General features: G+C 42.9%; 1 protein-coding gene across 6 annotated transcripts in view; it reads left to right on the plus strand.

The window, feature by feature from the left end:
* Window positions 1-17,514, plus strand: part of PRR5L (proline rich 5 like) — a 69,848-nt gene that overhangs the window by 14,539 nt on the left and 37,795 nt on the right. For all 6 annotated transcript variants that reach the window (XM_054025135.1, XM_054025136.1, XM_054025131.1 and 3 more), the window contains 3 exons: window positions 9,369-9,672; window positions 10,383-10,463; window positions 15,847-15,895. In XM_054025135.1, the coding sequence (XP_053881110.1) occupies window positions 9,503-9,672; window positions 10,383-10,463; window positions 15,847-15,895 (300 nt within the window). In that variant the 5' untranslated portion in view covers window positions 9,369-9,502. The remainder of the gene's footprint in view (window positions 1-9,368; window positions 9,673-10,382; window positions 10,464-15,846; window positions 15,896-17,514) is intronic.

Below are 17,514 nucleotides of genomic sequence, written 5' to 3' on the forward strand. Positions count from 1 at the left end.
GGGCTTTTATTGCTGTTAAATAACTTTCTAGGAGAAATCAGAACTAACCTAGAGGAGGAGATGTCAGTTACGTGGGTCGGGTGGTGTTAGTACAGTACAAATATTTTCAAACAAAATAGTGGCAAGTGTGGCTTGTGATTAGGGATATCATCTGGCTATCTTTTTTTTTTTTTTTTTTTAATTTGAGAGGGAAGTGACAGCATTTTTTTTTTTTTTTTTTTGAGTGGCAGGTTTTAAATTTTATTTTGTTATATTAGAGTAAAAATGTTCGTTAGCTTAGGTTTGGTATCAAAGCCTGCACTTAAAAAGCTGATTTTGACAAACTGAAAACAGTGAATCTCTTTCTAAAAATAATGATTTGTTATAGCAGCAGTTGCCTGTTTTCATTATGTTGTTTCATTCAGGGTCTACGCTTGTAAAATATCTAGCTGCAATTTGGGTTAGTGGGGGTGCAGTGGAGTGGTGGCATTAGCTCCAGCACCTCCATGGGGGAAGTGATGTTAATACTCGTCCGGTTGAAGTTTACTGCTTTGCAAATTGGCTTGCAACCAGCATTGCAAACTTGAGCCATTGACTTTGCAGTGGTACAGCAACACCGGCAAATAGTGCCGGTAAGATGGCAGCTGGCCATGAGGAATATTTTCTTCCCCCTCATGTTTAATCCTGTTCCGATTTTGTGGAATAGAAACAGGATGAGCCCTAACATAGTCCTTTACTTAGTCTAATGTCTTTAACTACATTCGTTAATTCCTTGAACTAAACTTTCTACTCACAGAATTTACACGCTATACTGGTTTTACCAGCATAGTTGGTGACTAAGGGTATGCCTACATTGGCAGACTTACATCGCTGGCAGTTACATCGCCACTCAGAGAGTGCTGAAGGGAAACCGTTGTTGTGTGTTCCCACTGTCAGCTGTCTGCGCAATAGCAAGTTCACACTTGCAGCGGTATTCAGAGTGGTGCACTCTGGGCAGCTATCCCACAGAGCATCTCTTCCTCTTCTGCCGTTAAGAGTTGTGGGAAGGCAGAGGAGGTCACGGGGCATCCTGGGTCCTGTCCCAATGCCCTGTGATGCATTGCTTCGCATCTCAGCAATCCCTGTGCTTCCGTCCGCATTTGGCGCCATCTTTCAACAGTTTGTGTTCTGCACGCCCTGCCTCTTCAGTCTGTAGGAATGGATCCTGTACTGCTGACCAATATGCTGCTCGCTCTCACTAATACGTCATGAGTGGCAGTGGAGTTATTCCTTAAACTACAAAGGCAAGAGGAGTTCGACATTGATCTTGCCACGCGTAGTAGCTACGACACAATATTGCTTGTGGCATTCACGGAGGTGCTGATCACAGTGGAACGCCGCTTTAGCGCTTGGGAAACAAGCACTGAGTGGTAGGATCACATCATGATGCATGTCTGGGATGACAAGCAGTGGCTGCAGAACTTTCGGATGAGGAAAGCCGCATTCATGGGAGTGTGTGATGAGCTCGCCCCAGCCCTGCGGTGCAAAGACACGAGAATGAGAGCTGCCCTGAAATTGGAGAAGCGCAAGGCGATTGCACTGTGGAAGCTGGCTACTCCAGATTGGTACCGATCGGTTGCTAACCAGTTCGGAGTGGGAAAGTCAACCGTTGGACTTGTGTTGATGGAAGTGTGCAGGGCCATTAATCGCATCCTGCTTTGAAAGACCGTAATTCTAGGCAACATGTGTGACATTGTGGATGGCTTTGCACAAATGGGCTTCCCTAACTGGGGAGGAGCGATAGATGGCACACACATTTCAATTCTGGCACCAGACTACCTAGCCATCGAGTACATTAATCTGAAGGGGTATTTCTTGATGAATAATAGAGCCGGAGCATAAGAATAGTATGGCTTTAAAAAATGCATGTATGGAAATATGTAGAAAGGCCAGTTGTGGTTAAGCTGATGGTTAACTTACCAGGGGCCTCCTCTCCTGTTTTCGCTTTGCTAAGCTCTGACAGCTGTGACTGGCTAGCCTCCTCCGGGGTAGAGAAGAGCTCCTGGCTGCATGCATCTCTGACCTCTGAGTCGTCCTCTGCCCCTCCACATCCTCATCCAAGATTTCCTTCTCCAGGCTCGTTCCACTCTCGACTAACATGCGAGCCACCGAAGTATCCATAGTAGCCTTCGCAGTGGAGGTGGGGTCGCCACTGAGTATTGCGTCCAGCTCTTTGTAGAACTGGCAGCTCGTGGGCACAGCACCAGAGCAGCAGTTTGCCTCCCATGCCTTGTGGTAGGCGTTCTGCAGCTTCTTCACTTTGACCCTGCACTGCAGTGTGTCCCAGTCCTGGCCCCTTTCTGTCATGCATCCTGAAATCTGTCCATAGGTATCATAATTCCTACGGCTGGAGCACAGCTGTGACTGCACTGCCTCCTCTCCCCAAATGCCAATGAGGTTCAGCAGCTCGGCATTGTTCCAAGCGGGGGGTTGCCTGGTGCATGGAGCAGGCATGGTCATCTGGAAAGAAGCACAGAGACCACTGCATGCATCACCGAGCAAACAGGAAGGGGACTTTCAAAATTCCAAAGGAATTTATGGGGTGGGGATGACAGTTGGTCACCTGAGGGCAGGGCAGTAGAGTTCAATCCGATGACTAGAGAGGCGAGAACAGATCTTGTAGGACACCTCCCGGAGGCCAATCGCTGTGCTGTAATCGACCAGGGTGTCTACACTGGCACCGGAGCGCTGTAGCCCTGGAGCAGAAAGCTGTACGCCTCTCATCGGTGTTTTTTTTTTTTCCCCCTAGTGCTGCAACTACGCAGTTTCTGCACACTAAGTGGCTTGGCAGTGTGTACAGCTCGGGATTTACAACGCAGAAAGCTGCTTTACTACGCAGAAACTTGGTAGTGTAGACAAGACCTAACTGGGACTTTAGGAATAAAGAGATAAAGTTCTAATATGCATGAGAAGCTGTTGACTCTTGATGCTGAGAATTTGACAATCTTATCCGAGGGGTGTATTCAAACTTGTAGTGTGACCCTGCAAACCCTTCTCTCATTCTTGGACTGTGAGCTCTTAGGAGCATGGGCTGTGTTTGGTCAGTGTTTGGAAACTAGTCTATACTGAGCACTAGAGTAAATAAATAATGAGTAATCCTTATTCCCAGGAGAAGTCCTATTGAAGGCAATAGGACTGCTTACATGAATAATGGTTTACAGGATTAGATCCTTGCCTTGCTTTTTAAGAGGCTGATCCAAAGCCCTTTGAAATCAATGGTTAGATTGCCATTACTTTCAATGGGCTTCGGATCAGGTCCTGAAGTCACTATGAACCCGATTTTAAAAGGTATTTAGGTGCCGAAAGAGAAAGAGAGAGAGGCACATAGTGGGGTTTTCAAAGGCACCTAGGTGCCTAACTCCCATAGGCACTTATGTGCTTTTGAAAATCTGTCTTTAGGCACCTAAATACCTTGGTTCAATGGGCCTAATTCCAATCCCATGGAAGTCAGTGGGAAGACTCCCATTGACTTTGAAGTTTCTACTTTCACCTATCTTTGAATTAGCTAAAATAATTTCTGATCAGAGCCTGTTGTTTTAGAGTGGGGTTTTGTTAATTATGTGATTTTTGGGGGGGAGAGGGGTGGGCATAGGGATTAAAACCTTAATTGACTTGGTTTAAATTCATTCTTCCTTCTCTCACTCTACCCCTCCAAAAATCAAACTCACATGATGTTTCCTTGAGGAAACTGAGCAACTGGAAAAACAAATGGAAATTGGATTTCTGCCTTAAGGGTAGCAGGCACTATCTGCGCTCACTTTAAAAACACCACAAGTGAGCCCTGGTCGACACTACAGACTGTCAGTATAACTATGTTGCTCAGGGGCATGGAAAATCATGCAGCTATTCCAATCTAACTACCCGTGTAGACAATGCTATGTTGGTGAGAGGGCTTCTCCTGTCAACACAGCTGCCGCCTTTCTGGGAGGTGAAGTACCGACGCTGATGGCAGCTGCACTGGGGCAGCGCTGTAAGTGTAGACAAGCCCTTACGTTCATGCGCATGCCCACATCGTTTTGATGAACTGAAGGGCACTGAGATAGAATTTTGTGGAATATCTGCCTTTGTCAGTGTGGCCCTGAAGTAAATAATGTAAAGAAATGTGATTCAGAAGGAATCGTGACTGGATTGTATCATCTGAACACACATCATTTCATTGATCACGTGTTTTGTTAAATATTTACTGGGCTTGAAAAAGAAGCAGCTAACAAAATTCCAGCCTGGTTCTTTCTGCACCATTTTGTATCTATTTAGGTTGGCTAAGTGGGGTGGAGCTGTGTTTTTACTGAGGGAAGCAATTCATGGAATTATAAAGCTGGCACAGTGGGAAATCCCTTTTGAAATTATTATTTTTCCTAGATTTTTATGCAAGAGTCCTAAAAGTTTCTGGTCTATGTTATTTTTTCCAGTTGCATGAATTTTAAATCCCATTTTAAGTGTGCCTTACAATAATATCTGTGTTGCTTTGGCGCTACCTCTTGAGTCTAACTGTAGCCCCCTCCTCCCCTTTTCTCTGTGGCTAGATTGAGGAGGGCTGTGAAGGTTTTGTTGGGTGAAGAATGCTCATTTGATTTTTCCTTCTGCATCTGGTTTAAAGTTGCTTCTTGGCTTGTGGCGTCTTGGTGTGAATTTACTTTTGGTCTTGACAAATACAAGCGGTGCCAGTTATCCTATTGCAAGCCTTTCTGTCCCTTGTGCTACTGCAACGCCTGCCTCCACTGGCAGCCATCCAACACCCATGCTGCCTTTCCAAAGGAACTTGATTCCAGTGCATATTGGACCCTGCTGCCCTGGATCTGCAGAAAAAATACCAGGGAAAAGTAAAAATAATCCAAGACACAAACGGTCTTTTCTCTTGTTATTTAAATGTTTTTTTTTTTTATCAACGCTGCATCATCTAGAAGATGCATATTCTTGAAGTGCTGCCAACTTTCTCCCTTTGTCACCCCGTCTTTGGTATTCCTGAAGTTCCAACAAGGAGCAAGTCTTTTTGCTGATCTTTCTTCTCTTCCAGGCAGCCAGATGTATTTTGCCTGTTGCAGGGACACCTTTGGCTAAAATCTTTTTATAATGAATTCTTTGGTGGTTTTCATAACTATCAGGAGATAAACAATTTATAAACTAGCATTGGTCCCTTAATTTGACTGTCGGTGAGGCTATTTCTTACCTAATTTTTGGAAATATTAGCTTCCAACAGACATGTGTCTGTACATGTGTTTCCTATTGCCCTGTTTGGAATCTCTAATGGAAGTGTTTTCTGAAATGTAACATATTGCAGATGGATAACATTGCTTCATTGTCAGGTTATGCATATTCTCCAGTTTAGAAATCTGGTGCCCAATCATGCATTGTTTGTGCACTTAAAGACCACAAAACTCTGTGGGCTATCTTGAGTGTGTATCAACTACAGATCTGCTTTGTTTGGGCTTCAAAGGCTTTTTGGCAGACAGATATTAAGCTTATAATTAGGGATGAGTGAATCAGTTTGGGTGTGGGCCTGTGGGATTGGGGTGGGGAGAAGACAACAATAAAACATCTCCTTGAACTTTGACAAGCTTCATATCTGAAAAACATCCAACATAATTAAGTAGATTGGGTGGAGGATCATGTTGCCAAAGAAGACAATGACTAAATTACCATGAAGAGGGCGCTACTTGGTTGCATCTAGAGGTGTTTCACAGCACTGAACCATGTGCTTGTACTGGGATAGGTTGCAATGCTGCTGCCCAGTGCTATATGTGGCCTAGAGTTCCTGAACTTGTGTCTCCAGAGCGTGACATCTTTCATGAGCACTAATAAAAGGCAGTATTGCCTAGCAGCTAGAGCACTAGACTGGGACTTGGGAGGCTTAGGCTCTATTTCCAGCTCTGCCATTGGCCTGCTGGATGACCGTAGGCAAGTCACTTTACTTCTCTATGCCTCAGTTTCCCATCTGTAAAATGGGGAAATGATACTTCCCTCCTTTTGTAAAGCATTTTGAGATCTATGGATGAAAAGTGCTATATAAGGCTGGGTGGCATTATTATTATAGTCACATGAAACATTTTACAGGCATGGAGAGGAAAAAGCTTGGACAGGACTCAGTGAAGAGAAGTAGGAGGGGGGGATACCTTTTGCTGAAATCTTTTTTAATCTAATTGATTCTTTAAGCGTTTTCATACCAAACAGAGGAAAAAGAGTTATAAACTTGTCATACTCAGCATTTTGTTACACACTGTGGCATTCCTGGTAGCCAAAATAGCTGGAATATCATGAAGACTCCTTACAAGACTATAACTATATTAATGCCTCTCTAACCACAAAACAGGGCCAATCCCCAGACAGATTTTTGCCCCAGATACCTAAATGCCCCACTCAAGGATTGAACTCACAACCCTGGGTTTAGTAGACCAGTGCTCAAACCACTGAGCTATCCCAGGTCTGCAAAATTTAATCTTGATCTATCAACAGAATGTTGTCTTGTGAGCATTCTCTTTTCTCCTGCTTTTTGGGGTCTGAAAATAACAAGAGTAGACTGTAGGATGGGGAAAATAGGCTCCCACAGTTTTTGACACTTCCATTTGGAGCCAGGCAACACACTGGCTAATTGTGTTTTGATGCCCTCTAGTGACTGGTGCACGTAAAGGATAATAGCCTACTATTCTTACTAGCTAATACTTGCTGCTTTAACTTAAATGGAAGAGGCTTGTGTCTTTGGGTTCTGAAGCAATGGAATGACTTCAGTGGATTTTGGATCAGGCCCTTAGTGCTAAAGGTCTCAGGTTCAGTTCCTGCTGATGACCTGTAATTAGGATTGTTGCACAGGAATTGAAGATGTGCATGAAAGTATGATTTGGCAGAGGGGAGTATTCATCTTTTATACACAGACCAGAACATGAAGTATCTGTCTGTGTGACTTACAAAAGCTTAAGGAAACCAATATGTAAATTGCAATGAGCAAGAGTGAGCACATTCTTTAGTAAGAGCCATTCAAGAAATCTGTTGGAGGGCCCTGCAAGATTCTGCAGCTGTAGCTGTGGAATTTGCTGCAGAACCCATTTCCTCCTACAAATTTATGCTCCAGAATCTAAGCTTTCATTTTAAGAAAAGTTTTAGCCCTCTTAACTGCAATTAAGAATATGAACCTAATGCATTTTTTAAGGGCCGGCACAGTTGTCTTAACTATGGTTCTGTACACTGCCTTGTGACATAGTGTGGCAGTGCCTGTACCTGGTGTAAAATAATGCTTATACTGCACTGCATCAGCACTGAAAAATGCATACACATATCTTGTATGTATATCCTGAATTAATAACTCTGAGAGGTGTGAACTTACCCTTATTCATTTCAATAGGCTGTTTTAACTCTGAAACCTAAAGATGATACATGTCAACACTTAACTATCTCACTGCTAATCTTTTAGGCAGAAGCATCCAGCTAACTTACTTATTCCAAACCTTTGTTCTAAATGTTAAATCTTTGTTTCCAAAAGAGCTGACTTCCCTGTACCCAGCTACCCAAACTTTCAGCTTCTCCCTTGGCAACTTCTACAATGTGGCTGGACATTTTCAGTACCAAAATCTGTAGTGCACTTAAATGTCAGGACAGTGTAAAACACGTGGAATTTAATATGACACAGTTGTGATACTGTCTTAATCGTATTATTCATTTTCATACTTAACTTATAAAACCTCCATATTTTTAACTGAAATATAGTGGATGCAGAATCTCCAGTCTACCACCCCAAAGCCCCATTGAGCATCTATGTAGAATTTAGGCTCATCTTGCAGCAGATTAACTGGGGTTTTGCATCATTTAAAGGTGCAGTGCCAAGAAAAAATATGAATTGGAACATCACTGCTGTGTGCCACAGAGCTCTTATCAGTTAGAGCTCTTATCCAAACTGTATTGAACCTGTACAAAGGATCTGGGTGAAGCTTCGGACAGAGGCGTATAGACTTTAAGTTCTTTGGGGTGATGACTATTTATTAGTGTCTCGTATAGCACTGAGAACATTCTTGGTGCTTAACAAGAATGAGGTTCAAGTCTTGTTATTTTCTTTAAAATGATTCACCAATCTGTAGTCATAACACAATGTTCTGATACCCTAGTAGTGAATGGCATCTCTGTGGGAAAAAATGCAGTGGTGAGGAGTAACCATGCCTAAGTCAGTCAGGCTCTTTAGTTGTCATAGATTCTGGGGCTTCCTTGAAGTCTGAGACAAGCTCCTGAGGACAAACAAGTCTTAAAGCAGTAGGTCATAACCTGGCAGATGGATACGAAGAGTGGGGGTGGGGAGGTGAAGTCATCCTAAAACTGGACTAGTTTGGTAGGGAAAAAATGTGCCTGTCACCCATGAAAAGGTTAATTTGAAAGCTGCTAGAAATGGGTTCATGTCTTCAGGGAATGACCAGTCAATGGGAATTTGTTGTGTTGGTGCAGTGTTTCTAAACTGGATTTTCACTGGCTTACTATATTGTCTTCATGTCTCCAAATACTACAGGAGGAGACAGGTAGGAGGTGGAGTAGAGAGGCTTCAAAAGTTTTGGCTGAGTCGTGTACGAATTTTTGAGAGTTTATCCAAATTCCACCTAACTTCTGACCCTTCTGCAGTTTACCCAGGGCTACTTAATCATCTCTTGGAAGATGACAGTTGGGAGGGAAGTGCTTCTACATTTTAAACTTGGTCTAGCAGTTGCACCTGGCTGTGTGGAGTAAAACCTTCAGGCCTCCTTTTGTTACATCATTGGTTCTCAACCCACTTTTGCAATCCCCTTATTTTGTTCCTTGCAATGGGTGTTTGGGTAGCCTTCACTTCCTCCCCATCATGTCCTCACGCCCAGAAACGTTACAGATGACATTGTCTCTTCATCTTCTTTCTCCCTGTATGTTTGTTTGTTTCTTCTATTCTCTGTGTCTTCCCCTCCATACTGCCTGGGATGGGCAAAGGGATGCACTAGTGGCTCCAGATTGAAGTGACTCTCACAGAAGTATTTAGGCACTTGTGCTCTCACAGCAGAGCTAAATTAAATGGGAGGAGAGAAGAGATGCTTGGGCCATTGGGCTGCTGGCTTGTACCTGGGCTGGCTGCCATTAGGTACTGCTGCAGGGGCAGGATGGGAAGGTGGGCTGCTTTCAAAGAGCTATCTGCCACTTGTCCTAAGTGTACACTTGTGGGAGGGGCGACGTAGGGGGTATGTAGGTTTCCTTGCTCCCCTCCTGTGCCCTACACCCTTCCTTCTCTTCACCAGTCTTCAGAACTATTTTGTTTCCTAATGCTATCTTGGAAAACACCTGTCTTAAGGCATTTCATACTGTGCATGCTTGTTTAGGCTCAGCAATTACGAATCAACTCTTTGCTTTTGTTACAGGCTGAACCCTTGGATTTGAAGGAAGGAGGCCCAGTTTATGCCAGTGAAATCACAACCTTGATACCTTCCTTAGTTTGACCTTCAAGAGGAGAAGACTTCTGGCCCCCTTGACACCTTTCAGTCCATCTGAATCTATGACTGGGGGTTCCAACCTAGCCCCACCCTTTGCTGTCCCATTCCAGAAAATGGGTTCATTTCGAAGGCCCAGGCCTCGCTTCATGAGCTCTCCGGTGCTCAGTGACTTGCCACGTTTTCAAGCAGCACGACAGGCTTTGCAGCTTAGCTCCAACTCTGCGTGGAACAGGTGAGGCCCTGCCAGTACCAGGCCTGAGGTAGCTCTGTTTGTAAAGATCTCTAGATTTTGACCTCAGGCAACTGATCCAAGATATTTCAGATTTTTTTCAGCTTAATCAGTCTGCTAGTGAGGATGAATGAATTTTGGGTGCTCCTCAGATTTTGTCTGACTGGGGAACTGACTCATTGTTGATACAGGTTGGTTCTAACAATCTGCAATTGTCCTTTCTTTAATGGTGTTGAGAGACTGTGTTCATCTCCACTAACAATTAAACCATTTTACACACTGGTGCTGTCTACAGAACTCGCTCCAATGTGGACGAGAACCCACAAATATTTCAGATGCACTGGTTTAGTTAGTCATCTACCCCAGGAACAACGCTGGATGCTTTGGGTTAGGTGCTGCAGGAATCCAGAAGCACTGGTACAGCCATGATTGTAAGACGTATAGTATGTGGCCACAGCCCAGAACTTTTGTGCATTTTGTTTAATGGTTTTCCCTTTAATCACTGTAGATACATTTGTCTCCCCTGAAGAACACAGACAAACAAGAGCAGTGATTTCCAGGGGAGAAAAAGTGGAAGTATATAAGTGCAGTTAAACTCCCCACCCCATTATGTCCACTCAGCTGTTGGCAGCTAGCTCACATTGCTTGGTACGTTAAATCATCCTGACGTGTGTTATTTATGGATGGTGTACTGTCTTATTTCTCTTTGGCAGTGTTCAAACAGCAGTGATAAATGTGTTCAAAGGGGGAGGCTTGCAAAACAATGAACTTTACACCCTCAACGAAAACATCAGGTATGTTGCCAAGTTGTGTGCAGAGAGCCCTTTTGGTGTCAACCAGGTGGTGAGGTGGGGTGGAGTTTTCTGGGGGAAGGGGAAAGGCTGTGTTCAACTTCCTCTTCTTTTGCCATTGGGGGATGGGAGATGTGTATCTAAAGTTTGGAATCTGCTGTTCTGGCCTGTAGGGATGCACGTAGCTTTGATCAGAGCAAGTTTTGCGTTGATTTGGGTAGAGGGGATTTTTTTCCCTTCTTTGGGATTTTATTTTCTTTGTTAGATACTAAAGCAGTGTTGCCAACTCTTACAATTTTGTCATTAGCCACATGATATTTGGTGTTTTTCCCTAAAGCTCCAGCTCCCAGAGTCATGTGATTATGGAAGACTCTCTGCTTTCTTGTAATAAATAAATAAATAAGCTACTAGCCCTCGTGGTAGTGAAGAAAAGCTTGAAAATGTGAACCCTAATGGTTCAAAACTAGAAGATTCTTTTTATTTGCCTAACATTAGTTATTTTTAAAAGTTCATAATTTTTAGGCAAATCTCATGGATGTTTGAATGCTTACGGTTGTCAGGGTTGATTCAACTAAGACCTCCTAGTCAAGGGTGACTTAAAAACCCACGCTACGTTAGGCGACTTGAATCTTGGCTGAAAACGAACTTCAGCAACAGGTCTGCAAAATGGTTTACTTTCTTATGGAGACCAGACCGAACTATTTTCAGTATAGTTGAGACACTGAGACTGAATCTTGGTTCTACTTTGATTCTGTGGTAGAATCCATTCACCCTTTCACTTGCTGGCCTTTCCTACATTGACAAATTTTCTTATTTCAAAACCTGCTGAATGCAGCTTCCAAACCAGTTCAGTGAAAAAGGCCCTGGCTGCTTGAATCCAGGCCTATACTACAACTCCCAACTGTTTTTGATATCCGTTTTGCTAAACTGGTTTGAAAATGGGTTCAAATTGTTAGGAAAACTTCCCCAATGTAGCTAGGCTAGACTGAAGCTGTACTGAACATTTTTCAGTCTGGTCTACTTGAGAACTTTAAACTGACTTCAGTACTGGTTCAGAAGGATCTGCAGCTTGAAAACTATTTTCAGCAACAGATGAATTTCCTAGTGTAGATAGGACCAGTGGTAAATGAGTCTCTGTCCCAGCCTCACAAAGACTGATTTTCTGTCGGCTTTTTACCAAATGACACTTGGCTCAGATACTTTCCTGAGCCGGACACCCACAGATATTGCTATTATGTGGTGTTTTTCCTTCCATCAGCTATCTCATTACATACATATGTATTCAGTTTGAATGTTGTCACAGAAGGGGAAGTTAACACCTTTTATGTAAAAGATTAACCATGTGGCATTATTGCAGTTCTGTTGTACACTAAATTCAGTCAGCTGTTCCAACTGAAACCCTTATTTTCAGCAGCCTAACCAACCCTTTCCCTACTTTCAAAATAAAACCTAAAGGGCACGAAACTCTTCCCACTTTATCTCAGCCCAAAGGTCAAAGCTTCATAAAATTCCATGCAGCCACTTTTAAGATCCTCTGATTAACAAAACAGTACCTTCTGTGCCTTTAATTACCTCTGTAGGTGTTGCCACAGGAGTCAGAAGTCCCCAGATTTAGTGCCCCATAAGGGGAGCTGCATTTGATCTACATGAAGAAATACAGTTTAGAAATAAACGTCTTAATGATTTCAAAATAGTGTAGTCTGTGGTGCATTTGGTTTATCTTGCTGAAATTAATACAGACTGTAAAGAGCTTGTGAAAGAACAAGATTTTTGGGTGAAATTTAGAAATATTCCTACCACCTTTAAATGCAGAGTGTGTTCCTCCAAATAGAGAGATACTTCTAGAGCTTGGGAGCACAATCATGAAATAAACACACTTACTTTTATTTAACATTCTAAGTGTTCCCAGTGTTGGTTACATCTCAGTGTCAGTTCTTAAAAAAATAGCCTCCCAATTCATTGGGTAGTGTATTAATTTCAACCTATGGAGCAAAGGATATGGATTTGCGCACACACAGATCTGCACTCAGCACCTGTGATTCTAAATCTTTCTTCTGGCAAACTGTCAATAGATGTGCATACTAGCCTGAGACCTGGCAAAGAAACAAACCTGGTGAAAGGCTAATTCTTGCGTGCCATGAGATTGAGTCAGTCTGTTTTCCTGGTTTGTATTACTTGGTTCATGTTACCCACTGAAATCGCCCAATGCAAGATGTTTTTTAAAAGAAAAAACAAAAACACTAACAGCATCCCACTGATGCTTCACGGAACTTGTTTACGTGATATGGGGGAGGAATGAGGGCGCTAAATGGGGTAGCAAAGTTGGAAATAGGGAACAACAGAGTGGTAACATTCTGCTCTGGATCGCTGCCACAGAGTTTCCCATCTCCCTGTCATTTGAGATTGCTTCAATAGCTCCTTTTTTGTTTTCCTGTACTGAAGAGGTAAGGAGCTCAGCAAGAGGAAAGCTTGGTCTATACTTAGGTCGACATAGTAAAAACCAGACTCCTGACCTACATAGTTATGCCAACCATAGTCCCAGTGCAGATGCAGCTTTGTTGATGGTTCCCGTGATGTAAGTATTTTTGTTCGGGGAGGCAGTGTTCCTGCGCCAATGGGAAAAAGGCTGCATCTATGCTGCGGTGCTATGCTGGCATAGCTAGGCCAATATATCCTCCATACCATAGTGACATCCAAGGTGTCAGAATGCTGCAGAGAGGTGGAATTTCAGGAAGCAGGAAATGAGCTGGCCATAGTTAGGCCATGTCTACACTACAGGCCCGATAGCGATGGAGCTACGGTGCCGCACGTATGCAGCTATAGTGCCATAGTATAGATGGAAGGGTTTTTCCCATTGCTGTAAGTAATCTACTTCTCCAAGAGGTGGTAGTTAGGTCAACAGAAGAATTATTGAGCCTCATCTACTCTGGGGATTAGGTCAGTTTAACTATGGTACTCAGGGTGTGAATTTTTCACACTGCTGAGGTATGTAGCTAGGTCCATTTGAGTATAGCCCATGTGTTAGTGTGAGACTGTTACAATTCCCTCAACGCAGCAGGTGTCAAAATGTATTGGTTCATGTCTCACCTTCTTAAAATGTTGTGAGGTGAATGGCTGGAGCATCAGCCTCGCGTACCACCAGTGGTACATGTACCACAATTTGGGACCCCCTGCCTAGAGCCTTCAATTGCAAGGGAGAGGAATTGTCACCAGTGCTTCGCTCTCTGAGTCCTCAGATTCATTCAGCATCCACTGACTAAATATCCTGTTTTTTTCACATCAGTGTTCTGGCTGAAGCCAGTGGGAGCACTTCTGAAAATCAGGCCCCAAAAGACTAACCTTCTTATAGTTGCTGTCCCCTAGAGAAAGAACTTAACAGTGAGTCTGAGTCTCTCTTATTCCAGCTCTGTCCACCCTCTAAGGAAAGTTTCTGCTGGTAAACAGGGATGTTTAATTTTAGTGTTGTGCAATGCAATCACTCCTGCAAAATGCCCGAAATTGCCAAATTAAACTGGCTGACAAAATACAGTCCTGTTCCAGTCGCTCCTGGTGCAGCATTATGGTTGTGTTTTCTCCCTGTCATTGAGCCCATGTAGCATATCCTTCCCCCCCCTCCCACATCCCTTTGCATTAGTGGGAGATAGGTACATATGCTGAAAACTCTGCAGACCTTTGTTATCGTCCAAAAGACCCTCATGTGTGTACATATATGCAGAGATCTAAGGGGAAATATGTACACATAATACACATGTTCCTATGTAGAGACCTTTATACATTCTCAGAGGGTTGAAGCACCAAAAGATAATTTTATGTAAGAAATATTTTATCATGAAAATTGACTTTTTCTGAAGACTGTAAAAATAGTGGTAATATTGTCTAGGGCTTTGAACATGAACCTGGGAGTCAAACATCTCTCTAACTCTAAACTTAGTTCCACTAGAGACTTTCTATATGACCTCTCATGAATGGTGTGGAGAAAGTGAATAAGGAAGTGTTCTTTACCCTTCCCATAACACACAAACCAGAGGTCATCCAGTGAAATTAATAGGCAGCAGGTTTAAAACTAGCATAAGGAAGTACTTCTTCACACAATGCACAGTCAGCCTATGGAACTCCTTGCCAGGGGATGCTGTAAAGGCCAAAAGTATAACTGAGTTCAAAAAAAGGATAAGCTTATGGAGGATAGGTTCATCAATGGCTATTAGCCAAGATGGTCAGGGACACAACCCGTGCTGTGGGTGTCTCTAAACCTCTGACTGCCAGACACTGGGCCTGGATGACATGGGATGGATCACTCTGTAATTGTCCTGTTCTGTTCATTCCCTCGGAAGCACCTGGCATTGGCCACTGTCAGAAGACAGGATACTGGGCTAGATGGGCCATTGGCCTGACCCAGTATGACCATTCTTCTGTTCTTACCTTGTGCACAGTCACCTCTTGGTGCCTCAGTATCCCCATCTGTAAAATAGGCATTACAGTACTAATCTTCTGGGCATGCTGCAACCCCTCCCTCATGTTTGGTTTGAAAATCTATTTAGTAAAAAAAAAAGCATTTTAAAAAAATCCGACAACAACATTCTCTCAATTTAATAACTTTCCCCACACTTCCCCCCTCCCCCCAACTGGAAATATTGTGGGGGGTGGTTGTTTAAAGGGAGGGTAACAACTTTATCTCACTTTACTTCCCCTGTACCCTCCATTCTCCAAATGAAGACTGTGGGTGGGGGAAATCCCCTAAATTTGAAATTAAACAAATTTTTGCGTAGAAATTTTGTCAAGTGGTTTAAAACAAAACAGGTAAAATGTTGATTACAATGAAAATGGTTTATTGTTTAAAAAAAATCTTTCCTGCAGTAAGGAACCATGTTTTTCAGCTACCTCTAGTTGTAAGGCCTTTCTATACAGGACTTTAGGGAAGAGGATGAATTCCTCCCTAGTCTGTACATAACCTCCACTGGCATTATAGGAGGTATGCAGAGACATGAAGGGAATCTACCTTTGACCAGAATGACTCTCGCCTTTCTTCATGGTGTTCCACTTACACATATCAAGATGTCTTTGGTATGACTGTGGAGGTGATGGCAGTGTAAATTTATGTATGAGCGGAGGAGTTATTTCAGAAAAATTCTGTGGGAGGGCAAATTTGTGTCAGAGTATAGAACATTATATGTGATTATATTATACCCTGCAAGGTCCGGGGAAGGTGGGGAAGGACAAAAAATGGAAGACATAATGGTGTGCCATAGACCTATGTAAAGTCTGGGGGTTGGTGGGGTGAATCCATATCGAGGAGGTAACTGCCTCCTTTGCCCCATAGCAAATGACACCGCTGCCTGTGAGAAATTACCTGCAACCAGTTTATAACTCATGTTCCATTTCTTTTCAGACGTTTGCTGAAAAGTGAACTTGGATCCTTCATCACAGATTATTTCCAGGTAAGACGTGTTCCTTAACAGATAACTAAACGTTGCTCAGTTTTTTCTTTGTTTTAGTTTGTTCTTGAAAACTTTTTCATATGTAGAAAAATAAATAGAATCGCTTCTGACAAGCAGGTAGCCTGCATTCAGTGTTCTCTGCCATGCAGGTTCATGGACTCAAATACAGTATTTGGATTTTTTTTACTAAGGGCTGCATAGTCTGATATTCAATAATATTTGTCGTTATACATGGTAAAATAAAAATGACCAGCTCCCATGCTTCAGTGTGTGATGTGATCGCCTGCTGCGATCAGGAAGGAAATGCCTTTCCTGAGCTCTCTAATAGAGAACTGGGTGCACTGATGTTTCTTTTTGCCTTGGGTTGGCAGTGGTCTCTAGTGGTTAGAGCACAGGACTGGCGGGCAGGGGTGGAGCAGGGGGGCAGGAAAAAATGTAATCTACTCCCGGTTCTGTCAATAATTTGATGTATGGCCTTGAGTAAATCACTTCCCCTCTGTAAACTAGGGCTGATGCCCTCCTTTTATAAAGTGCTTTGAGAACCCTTTGAGATAAGTGCAAAGCATGGACTAGATAAACTAATGTGATATGGGAATTCCTTTTTCCAATGCAGACGCTCAGTTTCTCAGAGCGTAACTTAACCCCCCCCCCCCCCCCCGAATATTTAGAAATAGTGGATGAAAGTTTCCTTCGCTAGAGGCGGGGGGGGGGGGGGTGAGTGGAGGAACCTTACCCTAACCAACCCTATCAGCAGGAATTTAGTCTGATCACTATCTGGGGATCCCAGAAATGTAATTCCAGTTTGTGGTGGAGCAAAAATCTAAAGCCCGGAGAAGAGGTAATTAGTCACAAATGTGCATAAATGTAACAACCTTTAACTAATAATGTCATTTTCTGCGGTCAGACATAACCACATAAAAGTGTGTTTGAGATGAGTGCAGGGGCATGCTGATGGTTTCAGTAGTGCAATCATTCAGTGGCACTATTTAAAAAAGAGCAGGACTGCTGAGAACAACAGGGATTTCAGTGTTGGTTTTATTCTCTACCAGTAAAAGAGAAGAAAAAATTGCACCACTTCCTGAGGTGGCTGAAGTAGCTTGTGCACTGTGTCAGTAGTAAAAAAAATAACTGACTGGTGTTGTTTCCTTTCAGTATTAGATTGCATGACTTAAAAAAAAAAAAAAAAAAAAAAAAGCGCCGTTGAGTGAAAAATAAACTCCCGTGTTGCGGGCAGCTGTGTTTCATCTCTTCAGACCCTATCTTCACAACCCTCTTTACTGGAAGGAGAAAACTTTTGCTTCACTTAATGGTAGGACATTTCCTAGAATGTGAGCCAAGAGTCTAGCAGCAGTGAGACAGTAATGCAGTGAGTCCATATTACAAAGAGTTTGGTCTGAGTGGAAATCCACTATTACTGTAACTGGCTTTGGGGTTTTTTGTTTTGTTTTTAGTATTGCAAACCATTATATTTGTTTAGATTTGTGAAGGACTCCAGAAGGGCCTATGCAGGTGGTCAGATATTATGGACAGGCCTGATATAAAAACTTCAACACAAGAGAAAACGTACACTTGAGGTACGTCTACACTGTGATAAAAGATCTGTGTTATGGCCATGGCTG

Source organism: Malaclemys terrapin, chromosome 4 (genome assembly GCF_027887155.1).
Source record: "Malaclemys terrapin pileata isolate rMalTer1 chromosome 4, rMalTer1.hap1, whole genome shotgun sequence".
In the NCBI taxonomy this organism is placed as follows: Eukaryota; Metazoa; Chordata; order Testudines; family Emydidae; genus Malaclemys; species Malaclemys terrapin.